Below are 18,968 nucleotides of genomic sequence, written 5' to 3'. Positions count from 1 at the left end.
ACTTCCCAAGGGACACAACGATCCCAGCACTCTCTGCAAGGGAAGTTCCCAACCAAAGAGCAGTGGATCCCAGGATCACAAAAATTAAACAAAGGCAACCCTGGGGCAACTCGGTGGTCAAGGCTGTTCCACCACACACAATGTTTGGGGATGGGGACACTGACACTGCTCAGGGATGGGGACTTTAGCATCGGCCGCCCCCCAGACTCCCGCTGAGCCTGCAGACAAGGCTCTTCTCCTCCATCTGCAATCTGCAAGATATGCAGAAGGTCACACGCCTGCTCGCGACGGGCATCGCTAACATCGCCTGTCTTGGGGATGTTCACAGCACACACCGCTGTGATTAGATAACGGAGCTGAGCAAACGCTTCGCCGATAAGAACGACTGACCCCCCGCTGTGCAGGCAGGGCAGCTGAAACAAAGAGCAGTAAAATGGTCACAGACTGCGTTGGGCAACTGCTGGCTCAACTCAGAGGTGGGGCACAAAATCCTGCCACAAACCTGCCCCCGGAGATGGGAGGTGGTGGCATCGAGCACACAAGGTTCTCCTCTGCAAAGCCAGATGTTCCCATCCAGCTCACTCGGACGCTCCTCTCACCACACGTGGTCCCCAGCCAGCACGCTGCTTGCTTCCCCGGCAGGCAGGGAGAAAGCCAAAGTGCATCGCTTCTGCCCCAAAAAACCTGGAGCACTCGGGCCCTTGGCATAGCTGAGAAGTAATCAGTCTGACACGACGCAGAACCTCTCCAGCACATTTTAATTAGTGAGCTTAAAACCCATAAGCCAATATCTTCCACGTGGCTGACTGGCAAATGAAGGAACCAGATGGATGGACAACGCGGGTGCTACAGTGGAGCACAGGTCTCCCAGCCGGGTGACCTCCAGATGCTCTCTAGGTTGTGGAGAAGCTTTTGAGATGCCAATGGAGGAGGTTTAATTTGTGGTGTGTCTCACCACTGCACAAACAGGGGTCTTCTAACCTGTTCTTCCTGGAAGATGGTACCAAGAAGAGAAAGCAGATGACAAAGGGATGTGAAGTGATGGAAAAGGGCTGTTTCAGTTTGGAGGTGAAGGCAGAGCAGAGCTCGTTCGCTTTCCCCAGTTCAACACAAATATCCTCGTAAGCAGGAAGGGGGCTGGTAACACCACAAAAAAACCCTTTTGCTCAAGAAACTCCCCCCGCAGAGTTTAAGCAGGAGAAGCTTTAACCATCACGAGGGTCACAAGCCAAGCTCCCACCCTCCCACACCACAAATTCCTACAACCCGCTGCTCCAGGCACCTCGGGAGGAGTAAGCCCCGTCCCTCCAGCCCCGTCCCACAGCCATGGGGTGGAGGACCAGGGGGACCTGCCAGTGCGGAGACCGTCCTACACCCCAAGAAGATCCAACTCTGAAGTTGGTTTATCCTTGAAAGCCCTTTCTGGTTTGCTCCCTGATTAAAAGCTCCAAGTCCCTCTGCTTATCCAGATGGCCTCAAAAAATAAAGTACATAAAACAAACAAACAAAACCCCCAAACAAACAAACAAACCGAAAGCTGTGCCTCCGTGGACTAACAGAAGAGACAGGTATTGGAAAGGATGAGGTATGAGCCACCCTTTGCAGTCACTTTGTATTAATATTTGACAGTTCCTGCCTTTTCTTTGACACAGGCGACGTCTTTTCTCCACCTCCACAGGACTGAGCTCATTTCACTGAAAGCAGGAATGCAATCAGGGTTTTTTCGAGGTGGTGGTTTTTTTCCCCCCTTCTCTCTCTCTCCTATAAAACAAACATCTGCTCCAAATTTTCAGCTCGCTCTCTGAATTTTATGACATGTTTCAAGGCAAACAGATCAATTAGAAGCTGGCTTATAACCCCCCAGCATGCGAAGTTATGAATGCAAGACCCTTTTATATTAAAAAAAGAATTACGTAACACAGGAAGTTTAAAAAAACAAATGCACAAAAGACAACTGACTCGAGGGATTAGCTCTACTTTGCTTTGGGTGATTACCAAAGAGAGTAGAAAATTATTAGAGCTCTTCCCATCGTAACAGCCAGGCCCTCTGCAGAGCTGATTAGCAAGAAAACAATGCATTGGTAATTAGAGCTGGTTGAAACCCTTTTGGATAAAAACAAATATTAATTAAAAAAAAAATAGGGTTTTTTTTGCACAAACCGGGATTGATCTTTGCAGTTTCAGTTTTGACAAAGTACAGGAGAAGGAGGCGACTGCTTTTCACAGCAAAAGGCTTCCCGCACAGACAACTTTGCCCCCTCCTCCCCGTTCCTCAGCTGATTCTGCTCATCGAGAGCAACCGCGCTCTGGAACGAGCTGAAGAGCTCAAGCAAGAGCAGGACATGGGTCCTGTCCACCAGAAGAGGTTCTTCATCTGGGAGCCCAGCTGGCCGGAGCCCCTGCTCTGTGCTGCTGAGTCAGCGCCGCTCACGAAGGGAACACACACGCTGACAATTAACACACAAGGTCCCTCTTTATGTGATGCTCACAAAGCCCTACACAAGGGTCACAAAGCAAGGGGACCAAGAAGAAGGCTGTCACACCAGCCAGGGCTCCCTGCTCCTCTCGCCACCAACACACCGCGACCCAAACGCCTCCTGGCAAGACTGGGCAGTTTGATGGTGGCCATCCCGGACATGGACAGCACGTGTGGTGATGCCAGCCAACCCATCAGACACCAGCTACTGCCTGGTCTGCATCCCCCTGCTCCAATCTCACCGCTGTTAAGAGATGCTGTTCAACACTAAGGGCTTGTCGGTACGTGCCCAAAGCTCCTTCCAGAGGCCACCTCGATCCCACTCACCTCTGAGCACAAGCAGCGCGGCAGCCACACAGCCGCTTGGCCAGGGAGAAGTTGTTGCAGCGCTAATGAGGCATCACCAGCAGGAAGATGGAGGTTTCCCTGGACCTCCCTCCAGCCACGCTCCTCTCCCGTTGGGGGTGACCCCAAACCTGCTCAGACTCTGCTCCCCTGCAAGCTCCAGGTCAGCACGCGCCAGAAAGCCAAGTACCACCAAAATGTAGCTTTTCATGACGGTGAAGGCAACAACTGGTTGACTATTGCAACCACCCAGGGTCCAGAAGAGACCAGAAGCACTGACAGGCGCCCATAGATTCTGGGGAGGCAGCAGCTCCACGACACCACCCACAGCGATGCCAGAGCTCTGCCATGAGCAGCACCACACCAAAGAATGGTGACTGTGAGTGTGCTCAGAATCCCTCTCCTCCTGGCACAACACAGTTTTAGCCCACATGCCTCAGGCTACCTGGAGATGAGCCAACTGACCCCCTGTCCCCTACCAGGCAGCAGGAGGCTTCCCAAAGAGCAGCCATGGGGGCTGTGCTCTGCGCAGCAGGGTCAGGAACCGAGCCAGGTGTCCCAGCACAGCCCACCCTCCCTGGGACAGATACACATCTCGTTTCTGCAAAACCCACCAAGTGCAGAGAAAGGAGCACAGATCCTCCATGCTGGGGTGATCATGGAGACAGATACCTCTCCAAGACGTGGTCACCTACAAGGACGTGCCCTGACTCCAAGACCTCCATGTCTGATATACTCTGGATACTCACCTGTTGTGAAACAGATGAAAACATCAGGATTCCTACTTAGACAACTAACTTGTGTCCAGGGGGTTCTGAAGCTCCTTGCTGGTCTCCATCTCTCAAGAAATGCAAGAACATTCATTACTGACCCACGAACACATCAGTCTTTGACCTATAGACCCCCAGGCATTGTCCGGTGGAGATGCTGTTCCATGTGAAGGAACATCTCACCTCCTGATAGCTCTCCTCTGTTCATGGCCTCGCTCATATTGCAAGTCAGGGCCAAACCAGTATTGCCATGAAAAGCAAACCCCAATCTTCCTGCCAGCCCCAGCCTCCTGCTCCCCACACCAGCACAGCTTGTCTTCATGGGAAGAACTGCGTCAGTCATTGCTCAGGGCCAGTAAAGGCTCATCTTCAAGGGGAATATGAGCCAGGAGGGGAATACATCACTGTATTTGCCACGTGAAATGGAGCTGTCACACACCTGGGTTTTCCCAGGCATCCTTTTTCCACCCAGAAAGCACATCCAGATTAAAAAAAGGGAAGCTGGCCAACAACCTGGCATTGCTGGCCATTGATCGTGTGGCTTTGCCTCGCCTGCCTAGATACACAGTCAACTATTTGTGTACACAAGCCGACATTTCCACCTGGAGCTCCCACGCTCCTGTCCAGGAAGCGTTAAAGCAAAGCTCTAGTTCTCAGCCCTGCGAAGGGGCGAGGGGACGGGTGCTGCTCAGGGTGCTGGGTGACACAGGGGAGGGGACTGAAGACAGGGCGAGATGCTCAGGTGCAGAGAGGAGGCCATGGGGAAAGCACCCATTGTCAGAGAGATGGTGCTGAAGATATGGCAGCTCTTCAGGCTGATGTCCCCTCACTCTCCAACATCCCAGCTCTCGGGAGGGTTGCATGCACTGCGGGAACATCACGCGTGTCAGGAGACATGCTGGGCCAGAGCCCACGGCCACCAGCTAGCCAACTCGCCTGCAGCACAGCAGAGGAACCACAAGTAATTTTCCACTGTAACGTTTAAATGAACACGAGGGAACTGGCGGCCGCATGTTCCCCAACTCTTGCTTTTCTTTTGCTAGAAACCTGTGGATATTTTTCTTTTTCATTTGATCATCTCAGTCCCTGGGACACGCTCTCTGCTTTTACTGATCACAGCACAAGAAGCCCACACAGCCACAGCATTATCATCATTGTTATCACCACCATTTTGATGTAGAAATTAGTGTCCTCTGAATTTCCCTGAAGTTAAGGTCCCAGCCTTACAAGGACTGCAGCACATGCTTAGGTCTGTCCACAAGAAAAATCACCCATGTAGACATCAGTAGAGACCTCAGCCCACCATGGGCCATGGACCCAGGTGGTCTGTAGACACTGCCAGAAAACAGCACCCTGCCAGCAAAATGAATGGGTGCTTTGCCTTCATTTATGAACAACCTAAACCCAACGGAGCACCTCTCCTTGCTCTCCCGCTGCCTCAAAGCTCCTAGAGGCCGCTCTGGGAAAGCTACAGGGGAGCTTCAGGTCCTGGTGATGCTAACGGAGCACGAGGCTCCTTCCAGATCTGCCTGGAGATGCCGCTGGTCAGAAGCTAGGGGACTCCAAGGGTCTTACGGTAAACCAAAGCCCTAAATGGGAATCGCCAGCACTTTTGGGTCCTGCCACAGATGCGTGACCATCATCCTCCACCTCCTTTCTTCACCTGGGCCCCCTGGCAATACTAACAGCATCCAGCCTTTCCAGCCTCAGCCAGCAGCACTTGCCAGGAGACGTGACAACCCCTCCAGGGCCTCGCTGTACCCTGGTCGCATCCCTCAGCACAGGGACGGCCAGCACCAGGACTTACATCACATCGCCTTTGTGAGCGTCCCCTTGTCCTCGCCTCCAGCACTGAACAGAGACACTGGTGCGCGTGGGGGCAAGAAAGGTAATTTAAGAGAAATGACAATAAACTGGGAAACCAACATTGAAGTTAAAAGTTTCCCGTTGCTGGGCCTCCCTACTCTCTCCCCTTCCCGCCCATCAGTGCGGCTTTACACCCACATTTCTTACAAATGTTTTCCCCTGCCCTCCTCGGGCGGGAGGTCCCGCAGGCGGCTCTGCCCGTCCCCACGGGTTGGCAGGACCAGCCCTGCGCTGCCCCTGCTCCACCTGACCCTGGGCCACCATCCCGGGGCAGAAATGCAAACGGGAGAAGGAAAAGGAGAGGATTTCATTACAATATTTTGGGTTGGGGTTTTTTTCTGCTTTTTGCCCTTTCTATTTCATCTCGTCTGTTGCTCCGAGATGCAACCCCAAAGGGGCTCAAACTAATCCTGTCTCCTTTTGAGGCTCCTTATAGCTTTTTAGGTGCTGTTGGCAAAGGTGGCACTCAGGAAAAAAAGGCATTTATTTTATCCCAGGGGAAGTCTGATGCCGAAGAGGGATGCAGAAAGTTGGGAGGCGGCGCTGGGGGCGGCCATGGCGGTACCGGCCGCGCATCCCCCGCGGCTGCCGGAGCCCGGGCAGGGACAGCGGGCACCGGACACCTTCTCCGCCATCCCGAGCTGCTGCGCGGGGAGATGCCGGGCACAGAGAGGTTGAGGTTTGGGGTTTTCTCCCCCTTTCCTCCTCCTCACCGAGCCTCACAACGCCTTCCAAGCCGGCAAACGGCGGCTCCCCGGGACGGCTCCGGCCGCCCCGCACCCATCGCCCCGAGGGATCCGGAGCACTTTCCCGTCCGTTCCCCCCCCTCCCCGGCACTCACCGGCTCCCTCGATCTTCTCGGACCCGCGGCTCCAGGTGACCTGCCGCGTTTCCAGCTTCACCTGGAAAGTTTTCCGCTCGGGTCGCTGCGACTTTTTAGAATAAAAGAGGGTCATGACGGTGCCCACCTCCAGGCTGCGGCAGAGGTGAGCCGCCTCCGCCTCGCTGGGCGCCCCGGGGCCGCTGCCCGGCCCGGCCGCCATCAGCGCCGCGAACAAAGGGGAGCGGGAGCGCCCGGAGCGCTCAGCGCCGCCCGCCGCGCCCCATGCCCGCCCGCCGGCTGCGGGAGGAGGAGGAGGAGCGAGGAAGGAGGAGGAGAGGAAGAGAAAGGGGCGGAGCGCGGCCCTTCGCCTTGGGGCGGGTACGGGACGTGCTGCCGCTGCGCGACTCGGGCCCGCCGGGGCTACCGGGGTACACCTCGGGTATCAGGGGTACTCTGTACTCCAAAGCACACCCGGGGCACCGGGGGTAACCTGCACCACAAAGCACAACCGGAGTACCAGGGGTAATCTGCACCCCCCAGCACACCCAGGAAACCCTGCACCCCAACACATACCTGGGGTACTGGGGGTACCCTGCACCCCCAGCACGCCTGAGGCACTGCAGGTACCCTGCACCCCAAAGCACACCTCGGGTACCAGGGATACCCTGCACCCCAAAGCACAGGATCCAATAGGGCCCTGGCACACCACCACGCAGCTTGCAAGGGGTCCTGGGTGTGCAACGCACCCCCCTTCTGTCTGGGAGCCACTGGCACACGGCTCCTCACTGTGGCAACCATGGCTTCCTCTCTGTAAATCGTAAATCACGGCTGGAGCTGCACTGAACAGGAAAGCGGGACAGGGTTTGCAGCACGGCCGCAGATGTGTTGGGAGCCGGGGCTCACAGGAGGCTCTCCCGCTCTGCTCTGGCCCCAGCAGGGATTTCCTACAGGGAGAGATTGGAGGGGATGTACCCCTATATATAAATGCATAGATAAAGGTATATATGCATATGTACACAATACATACAGACACATACATACACATGGGTGTTTGCAGGCCCATGGCGAGGCAGCATGCGGCCCAGCAGCCCTTATCGCACCCTCCAGCTCATGGGTGGGTCTGGAAGGAGCGTCATTTGCTACGTGAGGCCCCCATCACTGAGCACACCCCACATGTGAGCAGTTCCCTCTGTCCCCACTGCTTCCCGAGGCTTCAAAGGGATGCACGTGAGCACGCACGTGCACAAGTGCACACACACAACCAGCCCTACAAGGTTCATGGTTGTTCAGGGTCCTACTCAATGCTCGGGTATTAAAAGTCAGGTAAGGACAAACTCACTGGGATAAGAACCTAAACCTGCCCTTATAAAAGTGCCCGGTGTACATGAGCCCTGTACGGGGTGTGAGGACACAGGGGATGTGCTCGGCCAAGGTAGAGCTGCTGGCGGGAGCCCTGGGGCAGCAGCACAGGACCCTCTGTCCCTCTCCTCCCAGGAAAGTCGCTCCTTGCTTGTGTAACAGCCTCAGGACCTGCAGGAAGCAGCCGGCTCCCAGTGGTCTTAAAATAGCGGAGCATTATGGGCACACCCTTGTTTTTGAGGGCAAAACCTGCGAAGTGAGTGTGGCCATCAAAGAAGCAAAAAAGGTAACTCACTCTCTACTGTCCTTCCGTGCTGATGTTACGGGTGTCCCCAGCCCTGGAGCCCTGGGTGGCTGGTACGTGGAGGTGGCGGTTTGTGATGGATATTTTTTCTTCTCTGAGTTTGATTAATCACTTTTTAGCTTTGCATTAACTTCGTGTCCGTGACGCTGCACGCCGAGGGATTTCACAGTTTAGTTTGACAGCACGAGAAGCCGCTTTAGTCTGTCTGCTGCCCCATTTCGTGACCAGCCAGTCTGTGGGCGATCGTCCCTGGCCCGTGAGGGCAGCAGAAACTTCCATCGTATTCCTGTCATCCTGCTATCCTGCCCCACTCCAGCCTGCCCTGCCCAGGCTTTGGTCCACAGTGGGTCAGATTTTTACTTCTGAAGAAATTCCGCAGATTGAGTTCATCGTAGGGCTGCAGAGGGGATGGGCCCCTTGCAAACACCTCCGGGAAAAGGGTCCTTCCCGCTCTGAGCGGCCCCAGCACCTTCCCCTTCACAGTCCTGAAACACGGGGCACCGACCTCCCGTATCCTGTGGGATTCACAGAGCAGCTGCATCCTCTGCCCAGGAACAGGCAGCAGGATAACAGCCAGGTGACCTCCGGCTTAAGGACAAGCCCTGGCCTTGCTCAAGGGCTGGGGAGCAAAACCCAGGGAAACAAAACCCCAAGACCACCCCATGGGTGAGTCTGGGGGGTCCCCACAGCCCAGCATCCCTCTGACACCAGCATCTGGGGTGGATGCGTCCCTCTCCCATCCCAGGGACTGTGTGCCGAGAGGAGGTGCCTGATCCTCATCCAGGCGAGCGGTGCTCGGCATCTTGCAATCCCCAGGAGAGATGCACCACTCTGGGTTATTTATTCATTCCCATCTGTTCTGCACTGCCTGGGGTGGGTAAATGAGAACCCAGCCCATGGGCTGAGAAAATCACCATCGGAGAAGCGCTTTCCTCATCCCTGCAGAGAGCAGGATCTGCAAAACCCGCAGGGACCGGGGTGCGGAGCTGCCTCCCGCCCCGGGGTGGTGTTAGCAGACACAGAGCAGGGCAAGGCGGGTTTTTTTCGCCAGGGATGGAAAGCAGACCTGCCTGGGGCCGCAGAGCGGCTGCGGGAGCTGGCACGGTGCCTGCTGCGTGCTGGGGAGCAGGGGAGAAGCTGTGCCCATAGGCAGGGCTGCCAACCCCCATGCGTCCTGCTGCCCCTTCCAAGCGCTGCAAGATCCCTCTGGATTACAAACCGTCACCTGATGGGAAACCCGCTGCAGCTCCAGGTTCCCTGTCCCCGCTTCCCGATGTTCCCAGGGGAGCGTATGCTTCTTTAACATCCCAAATTCACCTGGTTTCAATTTCCAACCCTGAATACTGGAAGACTTCAAGGGGGATGGGGCTGCGTCCAGCAGGGTGTGCAGCCTCCCCTTGGCTGTCGGGCCCTCTCCGTGATGCACAAGATCCAGTTTAAACCTAAACTTTGCCCCCTCTGCTGGTCATGTCACTGCTGCCTCAGTTTCCCTCGCTGCTGAACACAAGCCCTGTTGCGGGCAGCAAGGCCGTACCAGGGCGGCGGCACAGTGGAGAAGCACGTTTCCCTGCTAAGCAGCAAAGAGTATGGGGATTTAATCTGGCCAGGTCTGAACGTGGGGAGGGAAGGCTGTATAAATAGAAAGGATATTTTTACAGGCTGCATTGTTCCAGGCACAGGCAGGTCGGGAGCAAAACGAGCCCCTTTCCCTCTCTGCTGGCATTTTTTCTGCTGCACCTTGGAAAGGCCCCAGAGAGTAAACGGTAACTCCTGCCAAACTGCAAGTTTTTGCAGCCACAACAAAGCGCCTGGAAATAACTGAGCGGGCGGTGGGGAGCCTGGCTGTGCCCCTCGCTCCCTCAGCTCACCTCACATTTCGCCAAAGCGACAGCCTCCGCTTTCAAGGGACCCTACATACAGATGCAGAGCCGCCGTCCCGGTGTCTCCATTAACTCACAATCCAGGGAATCTTGCCCCGGCATCCGCAGCCACCCCTCATGCGCCTGCCACACGAGCTGCACATGGACAGGGCTCCAGCAGGAACAAGCAGTTTCTTGGGAAAAGGGAACAAAATACCTTCACGCTGGGGTTGGGAAGAGGAACCCAGCAACTGTGCATCCAAACTGCTTGGAGGGTTGGGCTGCTGATACTTAAACACATTTTATTCCAGGCAGTTTCCCCTGGGGGTGCACAAACCAGAAGCACAGTGCCACATGGGGAGCACAGATGGGGGATCTGGGAACCAGGCGAGCGGATGGACCACCCCGAGCCCAGCATTAACGCGAGCTCATGAGCAAGCAGCAGGACGGCAGGACAGCCTGGCCAGCTCTCCGTGCACCTACCAGGGCTCCAGAACACCCCACACCACAATGCTGTAGGACCAGCTGCCTGGCTACGTGACCATACAGACCTACCACAGACCACAGAGCCACCACAACTCACCACAGACAAGCAGCGGTGACAGTCACCCAAAGCATTAAAGCAACACAAGCAGCTGCGGAAAAGTTATCCCTTCCAACAGCCAGCCAAGGCCACGTGCTTCCTTTCAGATCCCCGGCATTGTATTGAACCCACCTGCTCTTAACTCACCCCTGATGAAGACACAACTTCTGGGTCAATCCCAACCCACCTGGTTCTCGCCACGGCCTCAATATCCTCTGTGCAGCCCCGTTCCCACCAGCAAAGCTGGAGCATCTCACGATGGAGGCTGCAGAAACACCAGGTCCTCCAGGTCCCCAGCCCCGCGGGGCCTGAGGTGACAGAACACACCGAACACCAACACTCCGTTAAGTTGTAGGAATTTATTTTAAATAACCTACAGTTGATTAAAAGGGAATTCATGATAAAAATAGAAGATACTTGTTGAGGAAAGGCTGCAGGAAATGGTCTTCGCACACACACTACGCTAACAATGCCTCTAAAACTAATGATTATAGCAAAAAAAGGTTTCACATTAAAATTCTGCTTTTTAATTTTTTAAAATTTTTTTACACAATTACAAAAGAAAAAAATAAAAGCCCTAAAATCTTGATTATTTTCCTTTTTGGACCGATGCTCATTTCCCTCGAAATTTATTGACCTGTGAAACTTCTTTTTACACAATAAAATCTTTCAAGTAAAAGAGGGGAGTGGGGCTTAGAAAAAAAGGTGGATGGGGACGGTCAAACAGTCTGACAAACCTAAAAAGTGGGTATTTTTGAAGTGTACAGAACGTGTTCAGAACAAAGGGCGACGGGAATGTCATTGGTTGCCAATTTCGCTTGTCCTCAAATCCCACACACGTCTCCCCATCAGACGGCCTCCTCGCCCCATATCTACGCGATCTTTAAGATCAAGAAGGAAAACAAACAACCTGTTTAAATATTTTAAAATAATTAAAAGAAAGAAAAATTCACATTTAAAAAAGGAACACTCAAGTCGGGAGGCCGATTTCCCATCGCGCTTTGCTCTGAACAAACGCGGTGGATATTTGTAATTCATGTTCCAATGTTCCAAGTGACAAATTAAAAAATACTTGGGTATTTCCATGACTATAGTGACAGCTGTAACAGGTGCGTTGGGCTTCTTACATTTTGTTTATTTGTTAAATTCTGAAATGGGGCGGGAGGGGGAGGGGAAGGGCAGGGGTTAAGGAGTCCATTTTCTATTAAAATATAGAAGTTATTGCAAAACCCTAACTGTAAAAACGCACCAATATAATTGGATTTTGTATACAGTAGCTAAAGATTCCCACGCTCTCAGTGTGATGGTGAATTTGCCTGGCGGAAGGTTGACAAATCCCCCATCCACTTGCCCTGCCTCAAGAGAAAAAACACACAAACCAGACAGCTAGAATTTGGATCTCTGAAACATTTTTAAATAAGTTGTCCATAGGACAACTGGCTCAGCTCCTTTAGGATATTTCCAGGTTATGCTTTCTGCAAGATGTTGGCTGTTTTATCTGATGCTCACTTGCCCCTTTCCTCCCCCTTCCCCAGCATCCAAGGACAAGTAAGGCTCACAGTTTATCAATCTCCCTAAAAACCAGGCTACTCCCCCTTTTTTTTTTTTATGTTTTTCCCATAAAATTCAGCTCATTAAAAACAGGTTAAAACTCATAGTCTTCCTCTGCCATGTCGATAGCCCAGGCAAATTTCTCTCGTTGGGTTTTGTTATAAATCTTCTCTATAGGAATTCCCCACTTCTTGCACCTGCAGAAGAGGAGACGCCGTTAGAATCACGGTACAAGCACTCGGCCCCTGGCTGCACAGAACCGCTCTGCTCCGCGACAAAACGCGTCACCCAGCCCACAACAACCGGCCTCCCAGTGCCAGACCTGCAGGTTCTCCCACCCATCACCTCCCAGCACTGGGCTGATGTCACACTTGCCTCAAGAGCCTCTTTTTATAAACCATTTAAGATATAAGGGAAGGTCACAGAGGTCCTTGGCAGCACAGGGGCATTGGTCTCAGCCACAGCCCTTGGTTGCTAACTGGGGGGACAAAACAGATGGGATGTGGTGGTTCCTTCCAGCACCCCCCAGGCAAATGCTTACCAAGCAACAGAGATCCTGGGATCCAGATAGTTGAGTTTGGAGGTGCCCAAAGCGATCTGCTTGTTCTCCTCCCTATCTGTAGCCTGAACCTCCAGCTTCATCAGTTGCTCTTCAATCCTTTGCACTGCTTTCTTCTTGCTCTCCACTGTCCTGGGGTGGGGAAAAACAAAATTAAAAAAAAAATCAAAGTGTTTCACTCCTAATGCCCTGCGAGGCTTGAGATGGCAGCACTGTGGGAACCCAAAGGGACTGCCCAAGGTAAGCAATGCCACCAGCCACAAAGGGCAGCTGCGTCAGCACTGATGGTGACACAAACCACTCAGCACATGCAATTACAAACTGACATTTTCAAAGAGGCAGAGCAAAAATCTTCAGCAGCAGTTTTGTTTTAAAGGGTTGGAAGCAACAGCCTGAACTCTACTGATGCTACACCCACTTTCAAACCAGCCCATTTATGCCCCTGCAACAGTCACACTGTGACTCTGCTGTCAGAGCACCCCTGCGGCTGCTCTGCAGAGCCCACACAGAGAAATGTGCATGTGCAATTGTGTAACTCCTGGCTCCCCATTCATGGACAGGCTGGATCCACTGCTCTGCCTGGCCCTGGGCACCTGGGTGGCTGAGCACTGGCTGGGGCTCAGCTCGGAGGGCTGAGGGACACGGTGGGGACAAATGTTAGTGACCACATCAGGAACTGCAGTGTCAGACCACCCTCTGGGCCTCAACCTGAAGGCCATTCCTTCATGCACAGAATAAAGAGAGGACAAGAAAGCCTGAGGAAGTCTTCCCAGATCACAGGCTGGGGAACAGAATACAGGGTGAAGGACCCATTTGGAGAATGGCACAGTCCAGTAACACCAGCCTTACTTTTTAGACTTCTCATCCCTCCGGACCTTGGCATCAGCTTTGGCGCTTTTCAGTTCTCTCCTGGCATCAGCTAACTGCTCCTTCTTGGCATCGATCTAGGAGAGGCAAAACCAGACAGCAGCACTGTGAACAAGCTGCTGACAAGTGGCAGTCACCACTGGGCAGCACGACCCAGGGTGGGACTTGGTGACCACGTTGAGAATCTACCAGCGGTCAGACTCACTTCTGCAGAACAATTAGGCCACTGGCCTCTCAGTTTGCTGCAAAGCCTAGTGTGGTGAAATATTCCCCTCAGGAAACAGGACCCCACTTATTTCCAAAGACAAAGTGGTGCTGGGAGTTTTCTCACACAGCTACGACCAAGCAGGTGAAGGAACTGGCTTGGTCTGGGAGTGGCTGACAGCCCCTCCAGGCAGCTTCTCTGCCTCCACTGTATCAGTTCTTCCTTCAAATCCTACAGACTGAAAGCTGTTAAGGCTTCAGGCAGTTCTTCTCCAGTAAGTTTAGGATTCAGGGAGATTTAGTGTTTTCCAGCCCCTGTTCAACCATTGCCCTTAAACATCCCGCAGGCTCTCAGGTCTCGGGTGAAGCCAGCCATGTTAGGTGTTACAGAAGCAGGGGACACTGCAGTGCCAAACCAGAAGTCTTTATTGTGAAGGTTATTCTAAAGCCAGACCAGGAACAGACCTAACCCCTTTGGACCTCATGGCCTCCACCAGAAACAATCTGCAAAGGAAGAGGTCAAGTCAGAGGGGCATAATGTACCATGTACACAGCCTGGGATTCACCCAACACAAGTGGATGCCCACTCTGGGTTCTTTACGGGACACAAATCAAAGCTAGACTGCTGCTCTGAAGCTGTAGTGGCAGCAGAACACACAGCTATGGGATGAAGACAGATAAAAAGGGTCTGGTCTTGGTCGTTACAAATAAAAGATGACTCAGACTGAAGGGTGTCCATTTCGGCTCACTACTCCTCTCCAAGCAGGCCCATCCCCGAGGCAGCACTAACTTACTCCTGACAGGGAAAAGCAGGTTCTGCTTCCATTTTACCCCAAGTGAAAGGAAACATGACTCCTGAGATGCAGCATGTAGAGCCCTGCCCCAATCCAAGAGCTGGGCAGGGGTAGGGGTACCTTGGTCTGCAGGTTCATCATGGACTTCTCGAACGTCTTCGGTGGAGCCCTCTGGTGGTTACACAAAATGGCAACCGCTCTGTTGGCACGGTTATAGGAAAGGATCTTCGCTGGGATGTTGTCATCCGCTGCAAAGCACAAGACAGTGGTGAACAAGAGGGTTCTCCAGGGCTGTGCAGCCGCAGCCACTGTCCCACCAACTCTGCAAGCTGGGTCACTGCAGAGCTGACCTTCCCCTCTGACGGGCCAGTCCCAAAACTCCACCCAAATTACAGTCCTAACACCCTGACCACTTCCACCCCGGGCCCTAACTCTTTCCGGGACAGTTTCTTCGACAGCAACAAAGACACCATGTGTCACTGAGAGGAGATGAAGCAGGACCATACCATTTCACAATTAACAGAAAGCAAGTCAGATATTTGGTGAAGGACAGGCATAAACTAGCAGACACCCTGGTGTGCTCACCAGTCAGTGCTGGGCTGCTCAACTACCCCAAAACACTGCCTGACAGCAAACTTTTGGTGAGACCTCAGCTGTCTGGCATTTGCACTAGCAACACTGCAACGAGGAAGTTGTGTGCAGATATAAGACTTGTGGCTAAGCCAAGAAAGCCAGGTCTGTATTGCAGGATATGATCTGTTCCCCTCACGAGTTTCAAGGACAAAACTTACGATTAGTGAGCTCCTTGAGCTGCTGCTGTAGCGTGATGGAGGCATTGTAAGTACGGAATACCTTGGCTGTCAGTCCCTCCATAAGGTCTTGAAGATGTTTATTTAAGATACTGGTCTAAGGAATCAGAAAGGAGACAGCAATTAGCACTGGAATTGACCATAGCATTTGTGAAATCTTTGGACACGCTGCTGTTGAAGTCACACAGCTCACAGCTGAACACCAGTGTACTCAGACCAGACCACAACAGAAGGGCCACAACATTACTGAAACCACAGGAAAAGTGCACAAAGAACCAACAAGTATTAGATTGGTATCAAGTGCCACAAGTGGCCAAAAAAAAGTTGTCTTGAATGTGGAGGTTTTGGTTCCCACGAGGTAGAAATACGCCTGTCCCATCCCAGGGAAGGTGCCCAAACCACCACAGTGCTCCCATAGAGCCAAATATGCAGATGGCAACTGAAAAAATCTGTCACCTCACACAATCATCTTCCCTGAACTCTGACAAAACCTCCCCAAGTCAGAGCCAGCCAGGCTCACCAGGACCAAAGCCCATCGCTTCAGGAACCTGCGGGTACAGTGGACAATACCAGATTGAGACAGACTCTTCCTGCTTTTAGGCTGCTCAGGAATAAAGTTGCCACTGAAACCATTTCTGGAACAGAGCAACTGCTATTGCCCGGTGCAGAGTGAGCCTGTTTGTGGTCCTCTACTACCATCCCTCACCATTGGCTACGTGCTTACATTGAGGCGGTCAAAGAGGTCGTCCTCAGGCTGCTTGTTCTCCATGAACAGCTGAAGATTCTTGAACACCTGCAGGAAAAGAAAATGGGTAACTTTGAGTACGCAGACTAGACAGCACTAGATAGCAGTAATACATAAGAAAGCAATGCTGCCAAGGAGCTACTTCAACTGTTTTCAGGCAACGGTGACAATGCTGGATGTTACTTCCCAGCAGGCAAAGACCCATCCCTCAATAAAACACTTGTGGTGAAGGTTCCTCCCAGCAACAGGAGTTCTGAGCATTCAGTGCCCTTTATCTTCATCCTTTAGATCAAGATTGCAGGAGAGCCAATTCTGCTCTGGCTTAGCTGTCTAACAGAGAAAGAGACTCCAAAGTTACCACCTTGCCCTTACTCTCCATCGCTACGCCAGCCAAAGAGACCCCTGAGCCCCCCTGCTGAAAACCAGCCCTTCTCATTGCTGCATTGGATGCTTCTTACAGTTCCATCCCCAACAAGTCTCACTGGGGCAGGGAGAATAACGAAAGCATCTTTGATTATTTACAGGGACCACAAATCCCAGCTCTGTGTGCTCCAAATCCCCAGTTACCACCTTCCCAACAACACACATTTTTCTTCTATAGACACCTAATATACAAAGATTTCTAGTTTTACAATAATCAGTTCCCTATTGTAAGCAGTGGAGACATCAAGAGATACCAACACCAATACATTTAAAGAGGAAAAATGTTTTCTTCAAACAAGGGAATAAGAATTCCAGCACATGCTAGTTTCTATAGCAGTTGTATTTTTTTGGGTTGTTTGTTTGGCTTTCTTTGGTTATTTTGTTCCTCAAGAGGCCAACATTTACTGCGGGTTGTTGTTGCCATCACCACAGTACTTTACATGCAGTGTCTGCACTACCAATAAAAGGGAAGAATATTAACTGACTTATTTTCTGGCTAGGCATCTGACCAGTGAGAAAGCACCCTGTTATTGCCACCAAAACCGTGCTGACCACATTTTTGTGCAGTTCGGTCTGTGTATGTGTTTGTGGAGCTGCCTCACCCTCTTCTCAACAGGGACTTTGTTGTAGTATCGGATGGAATCTTTTCCGAGGAAGTCGAACTCAACCACGTATTCCTGGCCGTCCAGTTCAGGATGCAGCTTGATATGTTCTACTCTCAGGGAGCAGCAGCCCACGGTGTCAGCTGTCTCTCCTTCTTCTTTTTCATTACCAGCTCTCAGGGCTAGCTACATTTATATCAAGACAAGAGAGGTAAACATTTCAAACCATCCCAGTAATGTATAGATGGTGGAAACTTTCAGACAGTGGCCTAGAAGCAACAACATCCACAGGAGAAGAGAAAGGGAGAAAATGAACTTGAGTGGATAAAATTGACACTTCAAAGTTCTAATAAAAACAGTCTTAAGATCTCTTTAAATCTGTTTTAAATAACCTTAAACTAATGTCACAAATCTATCCATCTTTTTTAAAGCACGATGCTTTACCAGCTTTCATGAGTAATGGAAATCCATTTCAAAACATCTGATTTTTGTTTCAGTCAAAGTGACTTCCACGTGAATTCAACCTGATATAAAATCATAAAGTTTAGTTGTTCATCTTCTATGATCCTACCTCTTCACTGCATGCTAAAGAAATACACTTTAAATCATGTAGGACACTTGGAGTTATATAAATAATCGAAAGGCTACATACATATGGTTGAATAAAAAACATGTTTTAACAATACTGACTAAACCAAATTCTTATTTTTGAAGAAAACCCTTCGGGGTTCATATGAAACCACAATTATTCAAATCAAACTTCCTTGGTTTACATCAAAGCGTTCTGAACAAAAACTGTTAATTCAGTTGGTCAAGACACCGTACCCTAGCAGGACAACAGCTCTGAGTGCTGGTTTTAAGTAGCTTTAAATGCATCAATACGACTGCAGTTTTCTTTACGCCGTAGTAAAAATAAAATAGCACAATTATGAAACCTCATGACTGTGACCTCAAACTAAAGAGGTGACAAACCAGCAGAAACTCCCAGCAGGAAAACTGAAACAGCTGGAGACAAAAGGCTCATACAAACTTCCCAGCAATCTAACCGAGCGATTCCGCAAGCAGGCTGTGAATTCTGCCCGAACTCAAACAATGCTGCCTGAAATAGCCATGCTCAGTACAATAGTTTATTGCTCTAGATTCCAGGTAATGGGAAGGAAAAGGAGACCAGGAAGTCTCAGGGTACCTTAGTAACTGGGCTCAATTCTGCTTTAGGAACAGAAATACAGCGTATTGCTGAGAACTCGCAGCAGGACAGGAGGGGTGAGAGGAGCGTGCTGGGGAACTGGCCTTACTTTATCAATGAAGTACAGCGCCACAGCCCTCTGCCGTACTTTCATCTCTTTGGATTTCCAGTCTTCTCGATACTGATTTCGGATTTTATCTACGCACTTCTTCAACCTCCGAGCGGTCTCGTACTTCTGCCAGTCCTTCTCACCCTGCAGAGGAAGTTGGGATGGAGTCAGCGTCGAAACACCGAAAAAGGACCAGTTCCAATCTGCATCTCAAGGCTTTGCAAGTCTGTGTGTGGCAAATGCTCTCGCTGTACAAAAGCACTGAGATTTTGCTGCTGAACAGCTCAGTTTCAAACTACGCTGCCACGCAGCTGTAGGTAATTCAGATTTCCATGATATTAAACGCTTCCATGGAAGCGACTATAAAGACACAAAAGACATTATGTCTTCTGTGCTTCTCAACATATAAATGGTTTCCTCTGCTTTATTCAGATGACACTTATGTTCTTTCAGCTGTGTAATTAAACACCCATAAAACGTAAAAGCAACATCAACAGTTCATCATCATTATTATATATTCAAGCCATGGCAAAGAGAGGGCACAAATGCACAAGGAATAGAGATTTTTCCCTATACTTGTAAGACAAAGCTCTTGTTTCCAATCCAGGAAAACATTTCTTAAAAAAAAGATACTTCATGAGAAGAACTTGAATTCTACCCTGAAAATGAAGGCTACTTATTTTTCAACAGGCTTGTTATTGCTTTCACGGAATTGATCTGTGATTTGCTCGCAC

At 51.3% G+C, this 18,968-nt stretch overlaps 2 protein-coding genes across 8 annotated transcripts in view; both read right to left on the bottom strand.

The window, feature by feature from the left end:
• The window catches only part of PLCG1 (phospholipase C gamma 1), a 45,139-nt gene extending 38,547 nt beyond the window's left edge, over positions 1-6,592 (bottom strand). For 4 of the 6 annotated variants that reach the window (XM_065031899.1, XM_065031901.1, XM_065031900.1 and 1 more), the window contains exon 1: positions 6,299-6,591. In XM_065031899.1, coding sequence (XP_064887971.1) covers positions 6,299-6,500 — 202 coding nt within the window. In that variant the 5' untranslated portion in view covers positions 6,501-6,591. Of the gene's footprint in view, positions 1-6,298 lie in introns of all 6 variants that reach the window. The other 2 variants (XR_010466547.1, XR_010466546.1) reach the window with 1 other exon arrangement.
• Positions 6,593-10,725: 4,133 nt separating this feature from the next.
• Positions 10,726-18,968, bottom strand: part of TOP1 (DNA topoisomerase I) — a 64,348-nt gene continuing 56,105 nt past the window's right edge. For both annotated transcript variants that reach the window (XM_005502700.3, XM_021287895.2), the window contains 8 exons: positions 18,235-18,378; positions 16,940-17,125; positions 15,894-15,962; positions 15,152-15,266; positions 14,481-14,608; positions 13,345-13,439; positions 12,478-12,627; positions 10,726-12,133 (listed from right to left, as the gene is read on the bottom strand). In XM_005502700.3, the coding sequence (XP_005502757.1) occupies positions 12,031-12,133; positions 12,478-12,627; positions 13,345-13,439; positions 14,481-14,608; positions 15,152-15,266; positions 15,894-15,962; positions 16,940-17,125; positions 18,235-18,378 (990 nt within the window). In that variant the 3' untranslated portion in view covers positions 10,726-12,030. The remainder of the gene's footprint in view (positions 12,134-12,477; positions 12,628-13,344; positions 13,440-14,480; positions 14,609-15,151; positions 15,267-15,893; positions 15,963-16,939; positions 17,126-18,234; positions 18,379-18,968) is intronic.

This window comes from Columba livia, chromosome 16 (genome assembly GCF_036013475.1).
Source record: "Columba livia isolate bColLiv1 breed racing homer chromosome 16, bColLiv1.pat.W.v2, whole genome shotgun sequence".
NCBI lineage: Eukaryota > Metazoa > Chordata > Aves > Columbiformes > Columbidae > Columba > Columba livia.
This window is presented reverse-complemented; position numbering and strand designations above follow the sequence as displayed.